Raw genomic sequence first — 19,174 nt, 5'->3', positions numbered from 1 at the left:
GGAGTTCTGCCAGAAGAGAATTAGCTCCGTTATTTTTAACATTTGTTAAACTGATGAAAAATTTATGTAATTCTGAACCAACACATGCATGTACAGGTTGAACCTCTCTAGTCCGTCACTCTCTGGTCCAGCTACATCCATGGTCCAACATAATTTTAGTTAGCCAGATGTCCACTTATCGTGGGTGTGGCCACGTTTTCCACGATCCCATAAAGTTTGTTTACAGTCATCAATCCTGGCTTTCAGTGTTCTGTGCAGTTATTTAGTTCTAATTTAGCTCTAACGTCTTCTAAGAGCCCACCAAGCAATGGAAGTGCTGGTAATGCTGCTAGACAATATTGACCTCCCATGGTCCAGCAAACTCTCTGGTTCAGCGCCAGTCAGGTCCCAAGGGTGCCAGACTAGATAAGTTCAACCTATATAGCATGTTGGGGTATTATGTGCATGCCAGTGTTAGGAGGATACATGGTTGTGGTTTCTCTACTCTCATTCAAAGTAGAGTAGACTGTTTACTTTGAATTTGCAAATGTAGCTGCTATTTGCATAAAGGGTAAATGTGTTTGTTGTATGCAGTATAGCTGTAGCTGTGTCAGTCCCAGGGTTTTAGAGAGACAAGATGGCTGAGGTGGTATCTTTTATTTGACCAACTTTTCTTCATGAGAGAGACCAGCCTTTGAGCTCCACAAAGTTCCTTCTCCCTTTCCCAGATCTGAACTTGGAAGCTTGTCTCCCTCATCAACAGAAAATAGTCCAATAAAAAACATTACCTCACTCACCTAGTCTGTCAAATGTGTTTGTAGCAATTTATGAAGGCTTTAGGCACAGTCCTTTAACTTAAGAACTTCATGCAAGCCACTTTAAAAAGGACAGCAAACATTAAGGTATTTTTTCAAAGCTGGCTGGCGGTGTTTTTCCTTTTCTCAGAAAAGGTGTTTTTTTCTTTTTTAAATGCACAACTTTTTTGATCCTAAGAGGTTCAGGAAAAAAAAGAGAGAGAAAAGAGTTTCTTCACGCATGAATAAGAAGCCTACATCTTTAAAAGACTAGAGACTTTGGCATGCTCGCTATTTTAATAATGTTGTCATTTCCCTGCAGGCCATTCCCAAATAGCATTTTATTTCTATCTGTTTGAAATAACAAAAATAATAATTGTAGCTTTTCTGTGAAATTCTGTGCTCCTTTCCAGTGTCTGTGCTCATTTGTCAAGCCAATGCTTCATATTCCTGCAAATATTCAAGCCCAAGCATGCTGTAATCTCTCACTCCACTGAGGCTTTCTATTTAATAGATTAGCTGCTCCACTGTTAGTTTTTTAAATGTAGAGAAAATTTGATTTCCTTATATCTGCAAGGAGCATAGGATGTGATTATTTCTTACATGGCAAATACAGGAAAGCCATTTGAACACCTATAGGGGTTTTGAAAGGGCCGTATAAAATGGAAACTTTGGCAACCTTAGATGAAGTATGAGAATATGATTGAAAAGATGTGCCGATTAAAGCAGATTTTTTCTTTTTGTGTTATCACTCTAATTTCTATATAAGATCAGACGAACTGATTGTAACAAACCCCTGCTGATTAAGACTTGTTGTGCAAGGTGCTAAGCCCTCTGGCCCTGGTCTTATTACCAGAGGCACTGCTTACTACCATCGGTGGCTCCATGGACAGGTGTCAAACAAAAATGCTTGCAGTAGTAAGCACCGATGAGGACTGTAGTAAGTGTTGTGGGAATCAGAGCCTAAAACAGTGATTGGCAACCTAGGCTAGTGAGTGGGCTGCATGAGTCACCCTTCTTTATCTCAGGGGACTGCAAGAGGTCCTAACCAACTTGGGCTCCTGAGATAGAATGGCTCCTGTGCTGATGTGCCAAGAATTTGCGGGGTTTGCTGATTAAACCCTAGCAGCTAGGGGCAGGCAAACTTTTTTGGTCTGGGTACCACTGACCCACAGAAAAATGAGTTGGTAGTTGAGAGGGAAGGGGAAAAAACCCTCACAGATGTGGCCGTGATTCCTGGCCAATGGGAGCAATGCGGGGTAGTGCTTTAGGGACTGCATGGAGTTGCTTCCTGCCCCCTGTCAGGCAGGGTCTGAATGAGGCCCACAGCTTATTTTGATTGGGTCCATAAGGCATGGGGCTCATCTCCCCTGCAGTAGCACCAGGCAGCTCACACCACTGGAGAGAAGCTGAGCCCTGAGCCTCATGGGCAGAATCAAAGCAAGCCATGAACTGGATCCGGACTTATGGCTGTAGGTTCCCCATCCTTGGTAGCAGTGCTTTGATTGGCTGCACAGGGTCGCACAGCTCTCACAGTCAATGTTCTGTACAACTAGCATGCACCTCACTACATGTGCCCTCACTTTACGTGCGTGTAACTTCAGTAATATTGATAGGAATACAACCACATGGATGGAAACCAGTGGAATCTGGCAACCCAGTGCATGAACAATGGTAAACAAAATGTCTCCCGGGCCACACGCAGAACCCAAAGGGCCACATGTGGTCCATGGGCCATAGGTTGCCACCTCTGGCAGTCAAGACTTACCATAATAAAAGCCTAATATTTTAGGGGAGTTATTGGGGACCCTTTATCTGTGAATAAGCAGTTGCAAAGGAAGAAATCAGAGGCATAGCAAAGGGGGGCAGAAGGGGGTAATTGCCCCCAGGCACCACGCTAGGGGGGTGCCGGGCCGGGCTGGGCTGGGAGCGAAGCGCCCGCTGCTCTGGCCCATGTGATGCTTTTGAACAGAGACCGGGAGTTGGCTAAGTGCTCCTGGCTCTCTCCACGCTGCGAGCTGAGGCAGCAGGGCCGGGTGGCAGCAGCGGCCACTTTAAAGGTTAGAATCCCTTACCCGGCTGTTCCATTCCTCCCGTGCCTGGCTCGGGGGTGGTGGGAGAATTTGATGGGGGGTGCTCCCGGCGTTGGAGGGGGGGGCTCATTCAGGGGGAGGGGTGAGTGCATTCGGATGGGGGTTTTGGGGGGGTCTGGCTCGGGAAGGGGTGAGTGCTTTGGGATGGGGCACTGGGGGGGCAGGCTCTGTGGGAGGTGTGAGTGCATTGGGTTGGCGGACACTGGGGAGGCTGGCTCAGGGGGAGGAGTGAGCACATTGGGATGGGGGGGCTGGCTCTGTGGGAGGCGTGAGTGCATTGGGATGGGGGGATGCTGGTGAACGGCTGGCTCCGGGGGGAGAGATGGGTGCATTGAGGTTACTTATAATTTTTTTAAATAAAAAATACTTTATAACAAAAGGAAACACTTTAAAAAATAATAATCTGGTTACATTTTAAAGACTAACAAACATATAGGTCAGGCATGTCAATCTTGAAGGCCACAAATGAAAACTGATAGCTTTCAGGGACATCAAAGAAAATGTACTTCCATTGGAAAGTTGTAATTATTTATTATTATAGATTATGTTTTAGGTATATTTTATAATATTTTTCAGGTCTTGTTTTAATATAATACAATAATTTGATGTATAAAATTGTTATTTACTGATAAAAATCATTTTTAATTTAAATATAAATTTAAGGTACTTTTAAATTTTGTATATGATACATAACTTGTGTTGTTGAAATAAAAACAAGTATAGACCATGGTCAATCAAATAGAACAGGCTTCTATGAAAATTTCAGATACTTTGTAAGTTTGAGATTTTGCATAAACATAATTATTCATACAACTGCAAAAAATTGACATATATTTGATATAAAATTAATATACATTTTATGATTTTATTTGGAAATAAATAAATAAAAACCAAAACATTAACAAAATATCCCCTTCCACTGCCCCAGAGCCAGTCACTCCCATATCCCCGTTCTAACCCAGTTCCCCTCAGTTCCCCCAAAGAACCCCCCTCTAACCCAGTTCCTCCTCCATCCCCCAGACCCAGGCACTCCCAGCCCCCCCCATACCTAATGCCCGGGTCCCAGAGCCAGTATTGCTACCGCCACACATTTCTTCCTCAGGCACTGGGGAGGTGTAGCACAGCAGCTAGCTGTGAGCAGGCACTTGATGCCTATGCAGAGCAACCCAGCCAGCCGTGATCTGCACTCGGCCACGTGCTCCGAGTGGCCAGTGGGCCACCCTTTAATCTTTTATAAAATGTTTTGGCAGGCCACAAAAAATTTCGATTGGACCACATGTAGCCTGCCAGAAGCCTGTTTGACATGCCTGATGTAGATGTTATCATGAGCTTTTGTGGGCACAAAACTGTCTGGGACAGACGTTAAACTGACCTGGTCTGTAGTTTCTCATGGCATAGAATCTCATGGCAGCCTGAAGGAAAAAGTCCTTGTGGCAGACAGAAACCCAGGCTTGCAGGGGTATCCTCAGCCTTAGGCTACTTATTGTTTCAAGTGCCTTCAAGAAAGCGAGGGTGTGTGTTGTGTGTTAGTTTTATTTAGAAGTTTTTCAGAGTGTTATTTTAACAGGTAAGTTAATCTCTTACATTGATAACTCTCGTGTCGTTTTTTGCTGTGCGATAATGTGAAAAACAATTAGGTTAACTAGATAAGTAAATGGGCAGTTAGGAAACATTACAGATTGCTTACAATAAATGTATTAGGTAGCTTGTTAGTTATGTAGCACTTTAAAGACTTTTTTTTCTTTTTGTTTTACCAAGATTTGACTAACACGGCTACTTCTCTATTACAATAAATTTGATATGCTCAAAATCTTTTTTACTTTTATTCATTAAAGCAATGTGTTATTCATTTGCTATAACAGTGGTTTTAAATGCTTGAATGAAATATAGTGATGAAATTCATATTTAGGTTGTATAACATAACTTTTCTCGTGTTTTATAAAACTTACGTATTTAAGAATTTGACATCTTTTATGTAAAAGACATGCACCTAATGAGAACGGGATATGAACAAATTAAAAAGAAAAAATATTTAACAGAATGTAAACCACAAAACTATATAATTTATATGTCTGTAGTTAGTAAAATAAGTAATTCATTAAACAATAAATAACCTAAGAGGTGGATTATTTACAGTGGTATAGTGAGGAGGGCGCGGGGGAAAGGGGAGAGGAAGTGGCCCCTGGGTGCCACACTAGTGAGGTGCCAGTATAGTCCCCCTACACTCCCCCTGTCATCCCTCTGCTCACCTGTTCCTCCTCTGCCTACCACCACCGGCTGGAGCTACCTCCTCCCCGCCTTTCTGCCCCCAGCCTGACTCCCTCCACCTCTGCCAATGGATTAGTGCGTGTGGGACCCAGCCCCAAACTGGAGGAGGTTGGGTAAGACGCGGTACAAGCTCCTCCCACTCCTCTCAGGGTTGAGCTCATCTGTGCGCCAGGTTTGGGCTCCACCATTTGGTGAGGGGGGTGCCAATTTTGCTTTCGCCCTTGAGCGCATAACACCCTCGCTACGTCTCTGGAAGAAATATACATGTAATAGAGCCATCTTGAGTTATGAGCGGAATATGCCTTTACAGATTATAATTGTAAATATGAGCTCAGTCTGTGCTCCAGAACATACATACATTTTTTATGAAGTAATAATTAGTGCAATTTTGGCCTCCTGCAGGTTCAAACTTTGGCAGTGAAGAGCAAACCCCTCCTAAGGCATCTGTGCCTTCTAAAGATTTACCCAAGGGGTCCAGTAAGACTGCACAGCAGGTATCAACCAGCACAGCAACTCCCCGCAGGAGTTTACTTCCAGCACCGAAAACTTCTATAACACCCACTGGTAAGTATTTCAAGCTTCTGTATTCGAGTTGCCATCTGCATTTCCTGAGTTATGTTTAAATAATTTTACTACTGTACTTTGTCTTATGTGGTTACCTTTCACATGGCTCTTGGACTGATCTGATTTTGATTCTGTTTGCCGCTAAGGTGCCATGGTCTGTTTGAGTGCTGTTGGCTGCACATGCTGCAGATTCACTGTGGTCAGTATTCATGTTAATACCTTTTGAAAACATGAAACTTCTCTAGAGACTAAATACTTCTTTTGAGAAGAGATTTCATTGCAAAGTATATTTTGAAAGACGACAATACTGCACTCCCCAACCAAGGAACTTGTAACATTTTCACTTAAGCCATTTCCCAAGCCATTATGAGGGTGTCGGTGAGTCAAACTAATCCCAGATCTGTGAACCAATGGACAGACCAGGCCTAGAGTTTTCAGTATATTTCTCTCAAGAGGTTCCCTTAGGGGTGAAGGCAAACTTAATGTTCCAGCCGGTTAAATGTCCTTAGGATAGTGTATGTTGATGGTGTAATGCAGCTGATGTGAGTTGGCTCCACTTGAAGTGTAACTGCATTTATTGTACAGTCAACTGGACAAAAAAAAACCCATTCTCTGAAGCCAAGCAGTTTTTTAGAGCAACTCACACCAAACTGAAATTGGAGGTGGGAGATTCATCCTGTTCTCTCTTCCACCTCTGGTTCTGGACACACCAGAACTTTCATTGTCCATTGCACTCTTATTGGTTTCCCTGTTGCCTCCCAAGGAAAAGATGCCTCACGGACTTCCCACTGTTGGGCTCCCTACTTTGGTTAGACTCTCCATTGATTTTCTGATGCCTCTACTTCTTCCTTCCTGAGCCACCTCCTTCTGTTAACACTGCCAGTGGCTATATTACAGGATGCCTTAAGCCTAGCCATGTCATATCCTCTTCATCCTCTCAGGTATTGCTCCTCCTGGGTGCTGGGTAGTTGCTCGTAGACTGAAACATACAAGGCAGTGCACAGATCCAAGACATCTGCTTGGCTGTATAGTGCTGATGCTGAATTGACTGAAGTCACAACAAAGCTTTCTTGCCACCATTAAACCCAGAATATTCACCCAAACAGACAAGGGTTCAGTTCTCCCAAATAAACAAGTTTCAGTTGGAGCGAATTAATAGAGAATGACCCTGTAGCCTTTGTGCTTTAGTCCTACCTTTTCAGTACTACCACCCAGGGCTTTCCTTGATCGATGGTGCACTGGAGTTGGCGCAGTCTAGAGAAACAATGATCAAGTGGGGCTATATCACTGGCCCCAGCACCTGTGACTGGCGGCAGAGAGCCTCGAAATATGGTGCCAGCTGCCTATGTGTGAAAGCTCTTCCAGGGACCTAGCGGAGTGCAATGATTAGGCAATAGCATGTAATTGGGTAGGTTAGGAAGCTGTATGACTTGAGGATGTGACAAGAAGAGTCTGCTTCTCAGATCTATCTTCTTGGAATGTACATTGGCTCAGACGGACAAGATGAGCATTGCCCATTTGGTATTTTCCTTGGGGAAATATGGTTTGGTTGGGCCATCTCTTTAATGATGTGCTTTTATAGAAGAGCTAAATATTATAATCCATCATGGCCAAACCCGGAAACACCCTGTAGGATGTGGGAATATCCACTATGCTTGGATTATTGATAACAGTGTAGGCCCAATAGCAGAGAATGCTACTTATATTAAAATCCCTGCCCAACAGATTTTGGCCCTGATTCAGCAAAGGCACTTAAACATCTACTTATGTCTTATTGGAATCATGCTTAAAGTTAAGCAAGTGATTAAGTACTTGGATTATTCAAGGCAATTGAGATGATATGTGAAAAACGCTATGGGAGCTCTAGTTCACCAAAGGTCTTCAGTCTCCATCAGAGAGACAAAGTGGATGAGGTAGTATCTTTTATAGAAGTAACTTCTGTTGATGATAGGCATAAGATTTGAGGTTACACATGGCTCATCTTCAGATCTTGGCAAGGTGCTCACAGTGTAATAGCTAATACAAGGTGGAACAGACTGTTTAACATAAGGGCTGTGTATACACTGCCCCTTCTTCGGAATAGCCATGCTAATTTAGAACTTTGGAATAGGGAAATGCGCGGGGGATTTAAATAAACATGGCCGCCGCTTTTTTTCCGGCTTGGGGAAAAGCCGGAAAAGAGCGTCCAGACTGGCGCGATCCTCCGGAATAAAGCCGTATTCCGGAGGATCTCTTATTCCTACTTGAAAGAGATCCTCCGGAATAGGGCTTTATTCCGGAGGATCGTGCCAGTCTGGACGCTCTTTTCGGGCTTTTCCCCAAGCTGGAAAAAAAGCGGCGGCCATGTTTATTTAAATCCCGCGGGTGACAACTAGGGGTGTGTGTTTGAGGAGCGGGAGTTGTTTCTGTATTAAAGCAGGTTCTCTTGGGATATTTGGGTAGCCTATTCCATGATGCGATCCACTTCTCTGCTGGCATGTCCTTGTTTGGTGAGGGCAGTTTTACGTGTGTTAAAGTCTATATCCCAGACTTCCTCATTGGAGCAGATTCTGAATGCCTATCTGTAGATAACAGATTTCTTAGTGTGTTTATTCGCTCTGTGAAGTTAGGCCAACTGCCCTCATAAACAGCACATGTCCAAACCAGTTGTGATCGTTGCCCAGCACAGAGTTAATTCATTATCCATCTCCCTCTCTGCTTTCTTTCCCAGAAGAACAGAAAACTTACTGTTGTTAATGTTGAGCAGCATGTCCATCATGCAGGCACTTACACTGTGCTACAGACACAAGGTCTTAGACATAGATAACTGTGCCACTGGGTGAGCCTGTGCCAGATTGAATGATATCCTGGATGGACTGCAATATAGGAGAGCATCGGTACAGATCTGTTTGTGTTGAGATGTGTGATCCTAGAAAGCCCTTATACAGCCAACCCTGTCACAGCCAGACCTGCCTGGCAGGCAGAGGAAGGATTTGGATTTGAACTACACTCCTGCTGGCATGCTATACTGTATGGAAATATGAACAATCCTCCTGTGGCTCTCTTTGGCAGCATATAATGGGATTCTTTTCAAGGGCAAAAGCTAGACAGGTCTGCAGCCTCTCTGAAAATACTCAAGTGCAAGAACATCTGGAGATTTATCTTCTAGAAACACCACTTCCCCTTCCCCCATGATGGTGACTTGTTGTTTTCTTGGGTATTTAATAGTCTATTACAGAAGAAAAATAACTCTCTTGGATCTCTGGTTTGGTTTTACTGTGTATATTACTGCTTTTCATAGATGATGGGCTGCACTTCATTGATTTCAGAGGGGTAGCCATGTTAGTCTATGACTGAAAAAACATAAAAAACAACAAATAGTCCTGCAGCACCTTAGAGAATAACAAAAAATATAGATGGTATCCTGAGCTTTTGGGGGCACACAACCTAACCACATAAGCCACCACATCAGAGGCTCATATAACTGCACATCCACCAATGTGATCTATGCCATCAAGTGCCAGCAATGCCCCTCTGCCATGTGTATTAGCCAAACTGGACAGTCTCTACAAGAAAGGATTAATGGACACAAATCAGATATTCAAAATAGTAACACAGAGAAACCTGTTGGGGAATATTTTAACTTGCCCAGGCACTCATGAATGGATCTCAAAGTTACCATATTATTACATGGCAATTTCAAAAAACAGCTGGAGAGAGAAGCTGCAGAACTTGATTTCATTTACAAGTTTGACACTTGCAATAGAGATTTTAAAAAACACCTTAACTGCATGAGCCACTACATTCCACACCCTAATGACATAAAAAGCCAAGCACTGGGTACTTACAATACATAGGACTCACTTGATCAGCCTCATTTAGCATGGACACTCTAATTGAAAATATTTTTCACTCATTTTTTTTCTTCTCTTTCTCTCCCCGTCCCCTCTCTCTATGATTTGATTGTACCGTGAACCCCTTAACTCCATTCATTTGAAGAAGTGGGTTGTGCCCATAAATGCTCATGATGCCATCTATATTTTTTGTTAGTCTCTAAAGTGCTACAGGACTATTCGCTGTTTTTTAAGAAACTTCATTGTGCCTCACTACATCTAGAGAAGCAGCTGAAAAATAAAACTTGGGACCATTAAAAGAATGTCTTCCGTTTTTCCCACCAGAGAATCATTGGTTGACTAATTGCTTTATCTCACCTCACTATTTTATTACAAGTCTGGGTGTGTCATTTTTAAATCTGAGTGTGTCTGAAAGGGCTTGGCTTTGTCTTCGTGCTAGTCAGTAGTACCTTTTGGTGTTCATCTGTGCAGCATATCACATTATTTTGGTTGTTGTATGGCAATTTGATACTCTCTCAGACTTCTTGCCCACATTTTGTTTCCTGTTGTGTGACTATTACCATCTCTTTATTGATTGAGCACCGTCAGTGCACTGCACATACAGAAAGGAAGAGACAAGCCTCAATGCTTATAGTCCTTTGGGCTGCTCTGGGGCAGCACAAAGATGCCCTGAGCAACCAACTGGTGATTTCCCTTACATAAGAGGAATCTGTTGCATTCTGGCAATCCCCAATTGCCAGATGGCCCATTAGAGGCTTCGGCAGCCTGGTTGTAGGTTAGAGGAGTCCTGATGCTACTCTAAACTGCCTAAGGGTCTACTGTAACTTCCTTGATCCTGCCCCACCTCCCAAGATCAGGAAGTAACAAGCAGTTCCCCACTTCTGCTTGCATCCAGCAAGGACAGGATACAACAGTGAATTGAAGCCACTATCTCCACCCTAAAGATCTTATATTCCAAATTAGGTGAGGCACTATGGTTCAGACAAACAACTCTTTTCCTTGTTTTATTTCCGAAGAAAAATAAATGTGTGAAATGGAAAAAAACAGGCACATTTTGCAAATACTGTACAGTAAAACTCCATTGGTCCGGCATCCAATTCTCTGGCACTCCCGATGGTCCAGCACCATTGGGAACTCGGAAGTGCTCCGGGCAGCCGAACAGTTGGAGCTGCTCTGCACCCGGCTTCCCCGATTCAGCCGCTGCTGAAACTGATCAGCAGCTGAATGGGGGAAGCCAGGGGCAGAGCAGCTGGAGTGCTGCCAGGTTGATCCTGTAGCACTGCCCCTCGGAGTTGTGGGACCAACCCGGCAGCACCCCAGCTGCTCTTGGGGATGCCTGGGGCAGAGCAGCTGGAGTGCTGCCGAGTTGGTCCCGCGGCGCCGAGGGGCAGTGCTACAGGACCAACCCGGCAGCACCCCAGCTACTCTGCTGCAGGCGTCCCCGATTCAGCCGCTGCTGAAACTGACCAGCAGCAGATGAATCGGGGACACCTGGGGCAGAGCCGGATTATCGGAAGGGGGGGCTATGAGGGGTCTGGGGTGGCATCCCCCTCCCCACCCCAGATCCCTCATAGCCCCCGCTTCCGATAGTCCGGCATATCTGATAATCCAGCACCCCCTGGATCCTAAAGGTGCCGGATTATCGGAAGTTTACTGTATATAGAAACAGACCCTGCTAAATAGGTGCTGTTGGCAGGTTACTGTTATAATACATAGCATAAACGAAACTAAAGCAAATATGTGCTTTAGTCTGTCTTCATTCATTTTTATAAGATCCAAAGTATTGGGAAGTGCATCTATGTACTGGTCATAAATTGCTTTTTATGAGACCAGTCTTCTGGTTTCTCACAATAGTAAATATGTTATAGACATAACAGACAAAATAAACAAAAGCAATGAGAAATACAAGTATTTTAGCACACGACCTGATTCGGGTCCCATACTATAGTCTGTGGATTTTGTCTATAGATCTTTATGCAGAATAGGGCCACTTACAAATTAATCTCTTGTTTTTTATGTTCTTAGATATTGACACTTCTCATTCAGTCCACTTAAGCATCTTCTTGTAAATTCTTCCTGTCACCTAGATGATAAAGCCCTAGAAAATCTTTGTGAAAATAATGTTTTTATTAAATTGGGAGGAAGATGCACAAGCTGGCCCGAAAGGGGAAATAGGACAGTGGAGGGTTCATATTACTTTGGGGTTTTCTAGTCCCAGACAAACAAAGCTTTATTACAAATACTCTTTGCTTTTATGTTAAGGTTGATATTTTAAACTTGACAGAAGAAAGTGGCTGAGTGTCTGAATGTAGACAAAAAGGGCTGTCCTTCAAAAGAATATTCTTCGTTGAGAGACAGTCTGAAGGCTCAAAGTGTTTATTTATGTCACATTGAGACATTCAAAGTGCAAAGGATAATGGTTAGCATCGGCTGAAATTCTGCTCCAAGCAAATCTGTATTGGTACTATACAGATTCACCTCATTTATCAAAGAACATCAAAAAGTGGCATACTAAAAAGGATAGGGGATTGGGGAGGCAAAATCAGTGCTTTAAAACGTTTGAAGAAGCCATTAAAGAATAATCTATCCCACCCTCCCACTTCTGATCACTTACATGTCATAAAGTTGAGAAAAGTCATTTCGAGGAAAGATGATGAGGGATACTGCCAACCTCTTCGCTAACAGAACCCTGACCAGTGCTCACGCCAGCAATAAAGAGATAGCAGCAGCTGACAATGAGCAGGGAAGGAAGGGAAGCAGTGAAAATAAGGCAATGAAAAATTTTATAGTAATGTTCTAAAATATTCCATTGTCTGTGCAGGGTCATCCCTACTGATATGCAAAGTAATGCAGCTGTGTGAGGTACCCCAAATTACCCCAAATGTAGTGGTTCTCTAGTAGCTGTGTACCACGTATCAGCTTTGGTGGCTAGTTCCACGACCTCAGCCAGCCAGTCTTCCCCTCCCCCCGCCTAGCTCCTGCAGCCACCCCCATCCCTTGGAGACCTGTGGCAGATGCCACGGGGGGGGGGGGGGGGGGTGCAGAATGAGTGCTGGGGTCCGACATGGCTCCAATGAGGGGTGCTGTACGGTACAGAACTAGAAATGTCCTTGTGCCACAAGTCCTTTCCCTTCTGCCTGCAGCTTTGAACTCTGCAGGAGAAGGGGAGCAGTGGAGTTGTCAGGGGTGTGGGCAGAGCAGCCACAGTGCAGCTGTGAGAGGCCTCTGGAGGCCAATTATTGTGAAAATAGCAGCAGCTGAGTGTCCACACTACTGTACTTTTATTTTGAAATAACTATTTTGAAATTAGTGTTATTCCTCATGACAAGCAGGGGTTGTTATTTTGAAATAACCAGCCCATTATTTCGAAATAATGTTCCTCTTGTTATTTCGAAATAACTCCCTAGTGTAGACCAGGGAGTTACGTGTTTGCAGAAGCAAGCTCTGTAGCAGTTACTCTATATTTATTTCTTAAGCCTCCTGTGCAACCCACTTCCATTATGAAAGCCAAGTAGAGCTTGCAGGGGCATGTGCAGGAATTCAAATTTGATCCCTTTTGCAAGGACATATTCTGTGCCCCACCCAGGAACTCATTTTCCCACCTCCATATCTGGCCTTGGGAGGAGTGCGCTACCACCCATGCACTGACAGGAGCTTATTCTTCTCTTCCCTGCTCCTTGGAGGAGTTTGCTCTTGCCCCTGCCCTGACAGGAGCTTGCTCTTCCCTGCCTGCATAGATCCAGAGCCAGAGAAGTTCTCTGCCCCTGGTGATTATGGAAAGTGGGTGCTTCTGCTTGCCCCCCATGTGCATGCACTTGAAAGCTTGGAACACTGCATAGTCAGGGTTAAAATACAGGGTTAAAATACACCAACGTTACATAAATTACATGTTTCAGCAGCACTTTAAATAATGTAGGAGGAGGAGAACAGTCTTGCACAAAGGTTGCCATTAATTTTAACACAAAACATTTCTGACGGAGAAGGTAACTAGGTGAGATTTGAAATGTATGGACATTTTGAAAACGTACATCATTATAACTAGATCTAAGTAGGAAATTTATTTATGAAAGAACACATCCAAATGTATTAATGAGAGGAAAATAGCCAGCAAGCATCATGTGAAACCTTTCATGTGCTATTCTACCTGAGAAAAGACCACCTGAACAGTAAATTCTCATTAAAAATAGTAAGTTCAAGAGAGATAATATTACTGGTATTTCACTAAATCTGCTTGTCAACTAAATTGGACTACCGGGTATAGATCTCCTGCAATTAATGCAAATGGGCTCCTTTAGCTGCTGCTCCACAGTGATTCAGGCAGTTAAAAAAAAGCAGGTGAGGGGCTTAGCTTGGGACAATAACAATAAAAGATCATTGTCATGCAAATTGTTTTGATGACATGAATTGATTGCTTTGTTAGTGGTCTGTGAAAGCAATATATTTAATTAGCTTTTATTAATCTGTTTGTACATTGCTTTTTGTGCATTGGATTACTGGACCTCTTTCATTTTTGTATACCTGACAATGCATGAAAGATTTTTAAAAAGAATTAATTTGAGTATGAAAATTGGGACACGTCCTTTAATTCCACTGAAATACATTAGCCTAGAAGAGTTGTCTTGAGGAATGCAGTGGAAAAATGATTAACATTTCAATTCTATTTTGTTTTAAACCCTAGAGCCATGCACCCTTGAGCTTTGAGAAGTTCTGATATAGAAGCAAACTTTGTAGTTCAGAGTCATTCCTTTTTTTCTTTTTTTAAATGGGCTTCTTTTCAGTAGGGGTAATTGTCACGTATGATCTAGGAGCCACATAAATCCTGAATTTTCTGCTTTCCCTCTCTGAATATGCAGGGGCAGCTGGAAGAAGTATTCTAAGAATGTGTGCTCTTTCACTTATTTTTGGTCTCATTTTTGCAAGTAAGTTAGGCTTGTCTTCACTGCAAGTTTGATTTATAACTCAAGTATATAGCCCCTAACCCAAGCCCCATCCACATATTAAACCTGTAAGTGCAATGGTGTTGTTAACTCAATTTGGCTGGCCCACCAGGGTATAGCTCCAGGTCAAGTGAGAGCAATTCATCAGCACTAACACGACTCCTTTGCATTATGGGCACAAGCTAGACCACCAGTGCTTTCCAACAACTTCCTTTGTGCTGAAAAAGGACAGACAAATTCTCTCAGGAATCACTGGGAAATAATTCGTAGACCATCTCAGCCTAGTGCAGCACTAAGAACAATGAGATATGCCCTCTGAAGCATTAGTGCCACACACAAATGAGTACAGCACCTGTGCAAACCTATAGATGCAGCGACTTCAGGACTATTTCACAGTGTGGCTGCCCTCACTTCAACTTTGTTAACTTGTGAGATGCTAACTCACAAGTTCTCTGCAACAGACAGGTCTACACTACTAACTCTGCATCTGGGCAGCTGCACTGCTTAATGCTATAGTGAAGAGGCTCTGTGCTGAGTGGAGAGACTACTCTCATTAGCATCATTAACCCACCTCTTTGAGAGATGGTAGGTATGTTGATGGGAGAAGCCCACTTGCCGTGACAGTGCTGTCTGCATCAGGGGTAAGGTCAGTACAACTATGTGTCACACCCTTTGGCAACATAGTTATACCAAAGTAAGTCTGAGGTGTAGGCCAGCCCAGAGCCTTTGAGTGTGAGATTCCCATAGAAGGCAGTTGCAGTGACACACATGAGGTGTTGGAGGCTCCCTAAACATTTGACCATAAAAAGAAAAATTATATGTTAACTCTTTAGGAAGTGGAAGGATTTTCTATTCTATGCAAATATCTTTTGATGAAATAGTCACCTCATGGTAAAATTACTATTGCCCCTCTCTAGGAACGTGCACAGTTTGAGCGCAATGACAACATCAATGAGAAATTCACAGATAGCTGGGTTTTCTCTGCTTTGCTAGTGAAATAATGACAACGAGCACAGTGACGTGCAAATTGCACTTATTTAAATTAGCTTCTTCACAGTCAAAATAAAACCAGTAAACCTCATCCCACGAGGAATAACGGGGCTGCCGACAAAGGGCTTTGATGTCGGCAGGGGAGCGTCCAGACTAGCGCGCTGAGCGGACAAACAGCTGATCAGCTGTTTGTCAGCTCAGCGTGGCAGCCATGTAAATTTAAATGAAGCTGCGATCATTTAAATCGCGGCTTCATTTGCCTTTGCCTACAACCCTAATCAACATGGCTCCATCAATGGAGCCATGTAGTCTAGACACATGAGTTACTTCAGAAATCTTGGGTGAATACCCTTTGGTCTTGATAACTTTATTTGTTCCAAAACTGCCTCTCTTGACACCTCAATCTAGGAGGTGGAAATGTATGTACAACATACTATCAAGCTGTTTATAGCCTCAAGAAGTTCCCCCAATAAGTTGGCCCAGAGGTTCACCCCTTTAAATGGGGAGAATTGTGTATAAAAGGGTTACATGAGTCCATGAAATCCACAATAGATGGAAGAGATCAAGTATTTTATATTATCTTCGCAATTGAACTCTGGTATATTAATAAAGTTACCCCAAAATGCTGCACTTATTTCAAGAAACCTTTATATAAAATTTTCTTGTATGCCAGACTTTGATTTTTGAAGTGATTAGTTTAATATATTTTTGTCTTTTTTCTCTTATTTTTGTTTTACACAAGCTCCATATGAAAAAATATCTCCATTTAAAAAATGTCAGAAAATAATCACCTTGATATATGCCAAAGAAATCGTCTTTGTTCTCTTATCTCTTACCAGGTGACTTCAAACTTGAAACGAACAGAAAAACTACAAGCGTTAGCTGTTTCTAGTTGGACAAACGTAGTCTTTCTTCTACATCCATTTATTTATTCACATCCTTTCTGTGTCTCATAGATCACAGGAGGTACAGAATCTCTAGAGAGAATTGGATTGTTTTTAATCCACAGAATCCATCATGCTTCTAGCTTTGCTCATTTTGTCTCAAACATTGTGGGCACCGGTGTCTCATTACTCACCATAGACATGACTAGTCATGAGTATCATGAGAGGAGGGGGAGGGGAGAAGCAGAAGAAGCGTTGTGTGTGTATTTTGTCTATCAGAATAGAAAACACTTCCTTGGCTTTTGTTTTATATTTTTTAAATTCACGAAATTCATTATTAATTAATATAATATGCCTCAGAACAATTGCTGTCCTAACTCACAACAAGTAGTTACACTGCACTGTTAATGATATATATATATATAATATATATACAGCATCTTGAGATTTGTTCAGGAATGAACATTCAGTATTAAATTGCCAATATGTTTCCAATCTAAAGACTAGACTGGCAAATACACAGTAGGGATCAATGCTGCACTGGACTCAGGAAAAAGGCCTGGATAATATAATAGATTTTTTTAAATTTTCTATGATAAAATTCCATATAGTTTGGGAAAAGAAAAACACATTTTAGGGGTTTGCTTAGAGCCAAATTACTGGTGAATGACTCACAATCTCTTCAGTGTTATGATAAGAGAAGAGCTCCCATTTTTAATAGCTGCATTAGATTTTTATACCTTTATCGTTGCACTTTGTGTGCAGTTTGATGCAAACTACATCGTTCTAATTTGGAAATTTAAATAAAGACACATGCAAACAAATGTTAAAAATAGCACTTAAATTACATAAACTGAGCCCATAATTGCACCCACAGAGAGACGCTTATGCATGCAGTTAGCCACACTGCAAACAGCAATCCCTATTTCCACATGCAAATGCAAGCTTCGGGAGAGCTACTACAGCACTTAAGGTGAAGTTTTTGGAAAGGCGGTACAGAGACTTGTTTTAAATAAATACAACAATGAATAGCACATGGCTTGAGTTCTGGCTGCCTCAGGGACCATCTCTCTCTGCAAGATCTGTCTGTTAAGGCTAAACTGCCGCACAGAGTCCAACACATCCTAATGTGTGGGGACTAGTGGCGAGACATTCTCATTGGAAGGGCCTTGATTCGTAAATCTGATCCTGCAGCTGGTCAGAGAGAAGCTACATTTTTAACTTTTTAGAATACGGTGCCTGCAGGTGATAGGCTTTGCTGAGAAGCCCAGTGTTTGCTTCTGGGGATTAAGCTACTATCTTTTGCCTTTCACTCTCTTCCTAAATCCCTGCTCTCAAAACATCAGGAAGTCCACAGTGCTACAGCTAGTCTATTCTCCCTCCTAAGAGTAAGACCACAGCCATCAACCCCTGTCATCGTTATCAGCTCCTTAGCCAACTTCACATCTAATTACAAATTGCCCTTCCAGCTTTTAAAATTCTCCAAGGACTTGCTTCATCCCACTCCTCTCACTTTGTATCCACCTAGTTCTCAGCTTCGCCAATCTCTCTCCCTTCTCTCCCCGTCTTCCCAGTTGGAAGTCATTTCTGTCGCTGTGCTGCTCCATCTGCTCAGAATTTCTTCTCCACCTCTCTCTGGGTCACTAAGTTGCTTTCAAATTATTCTGTCAACCTAGTTTCTAGAACAAGGGTTAGGTCAACTTAACTGAATTGCTCTGGGATATGGATTTTTTTACAACTTTGAGTGAGGTGAAGAAAAGTCCTTTGAGGGTAAGTCGCATCCATGAATATCAGGTGAAACAAAAAAAATCTATTAACATGTGAGAGTTTTACTTACCTATATCTCTAAGGGTATGTCTACACTGCACACTTATTTCGGAATAAGCTATTCCGGAAGAAATACTCCAAAATAGCATATTTCAAAATAGCACATCTACACTACAGGGAAACCTCAAAATTAGCCTGAGTTAGGCTTCCCTAATGTGGATGCGCCCACCGACAACCTGGGCCGGCCCCGGCCCCGGAGTGCGGCGCGCTGGAGACGCCGGCCCCAGGCGCGCGACACACACCGGCGCCTGGGGCGCGGCGCTCTGGCGGCGCCAGCTCCGGGGCACATGCGGGCGCGCGGCGCCAGCCCCGGGCGCGCGGCTCGGGCGGCAGCGCTGGCCCCGGGCCCACGGCACAAGGCGCTCGGGCGGCCCCGGCCCCGGCCCTGGGGCACATGCCGGCGCCGGGTGCAAGGGTATCCCCACCCCTGGCGTGCCCCAGGATGCGCGGCCCCGCCCCCAGGCGCCCGGAGTGTGAGTGGCCCCGCCCCCAGGCGCCCGGGAGCCTCTAAAGGTTGGGGACCACTGCACTAGGGAGTAATTACTTTGAATGGCCCTGGGGAGGAACTATTTCAAAATAGTAACAGTGGAGCATCCACACTATAGCTATTTCGAAATAGCTATTTCGGAATAGGCATTATTCCTTGTGGAATGAAGTTTACAGAAGTTGGAATAAGCCGTCCATTATTTTGAATTTATTTCCTAATAATGGAATTGCTGTGTGGACACTCACATAGTTATTTCGAAATAACGTCAAGTGAATCCATAAAAGAGATTTACCTTGTCCTTAAAACTCTCAGAAAGAAATTCTAAAACCTCACACTAAAAAGTTTTGTCCCCTATGCCTCCCTTTGGAAACAAACAAAAGAATATATTGTACTGGGTGGCATGGTTCAGGGCTAACTACTCCTGTCATTTTTCTGGTGTCTAAGGGCACCTCTTCATGTGGCAGCCCCCATGTTAGCTCAACCTGAGGTGGAATTTGCAGTTCTCCCACATTCAGACT

General features: G+C 43.3%; 1 protein-coding gene across 2 annotated transcripts in view; it reads left to right on the top strand.

Annotated features, from left to right (window-relative positions):
- MTUS2 (microtubule associated scaffold protein 2) overlaps nucleotides 1-19,174 on the top strand; it is a 458,817-nt gene that overhangs the window by 345,273 nt on the left and 94,370 nt on the right. For both annotated transcript variants that reach the window (XM_075919209.1, XM_075919208.1), the window contains exon 5: nucleotides 5,537-5,698. In XM_075919209.1, coding sequence (XP_075775324.1) covers nucleotides 5,537-5,698 — 162 coding nt within the window. The remainder of the gene's footprint in view (nucleotides 1-5,536; nucleotides 5,699-19,174) is intronic.

The sequence above is a fragment of the Pelodiscus sinensis genome, chromosome 1 (assembly GCF_049634645.1).
Source record: "Pelodiscus sinensis isolate JC-2024 chromosome 1, ASM4963464v1, whole genome shotgun sequence".
NCBI lineage: Eukaryota > Metazoa > Chordata > Testudines > Trionychidae > Pelodiscus > Pelodiscus sinensis.
Note: the sequence above shows the minus strand (reverse complement) of the source record. Positions and strands in the feature narration are given on the sequence as shown.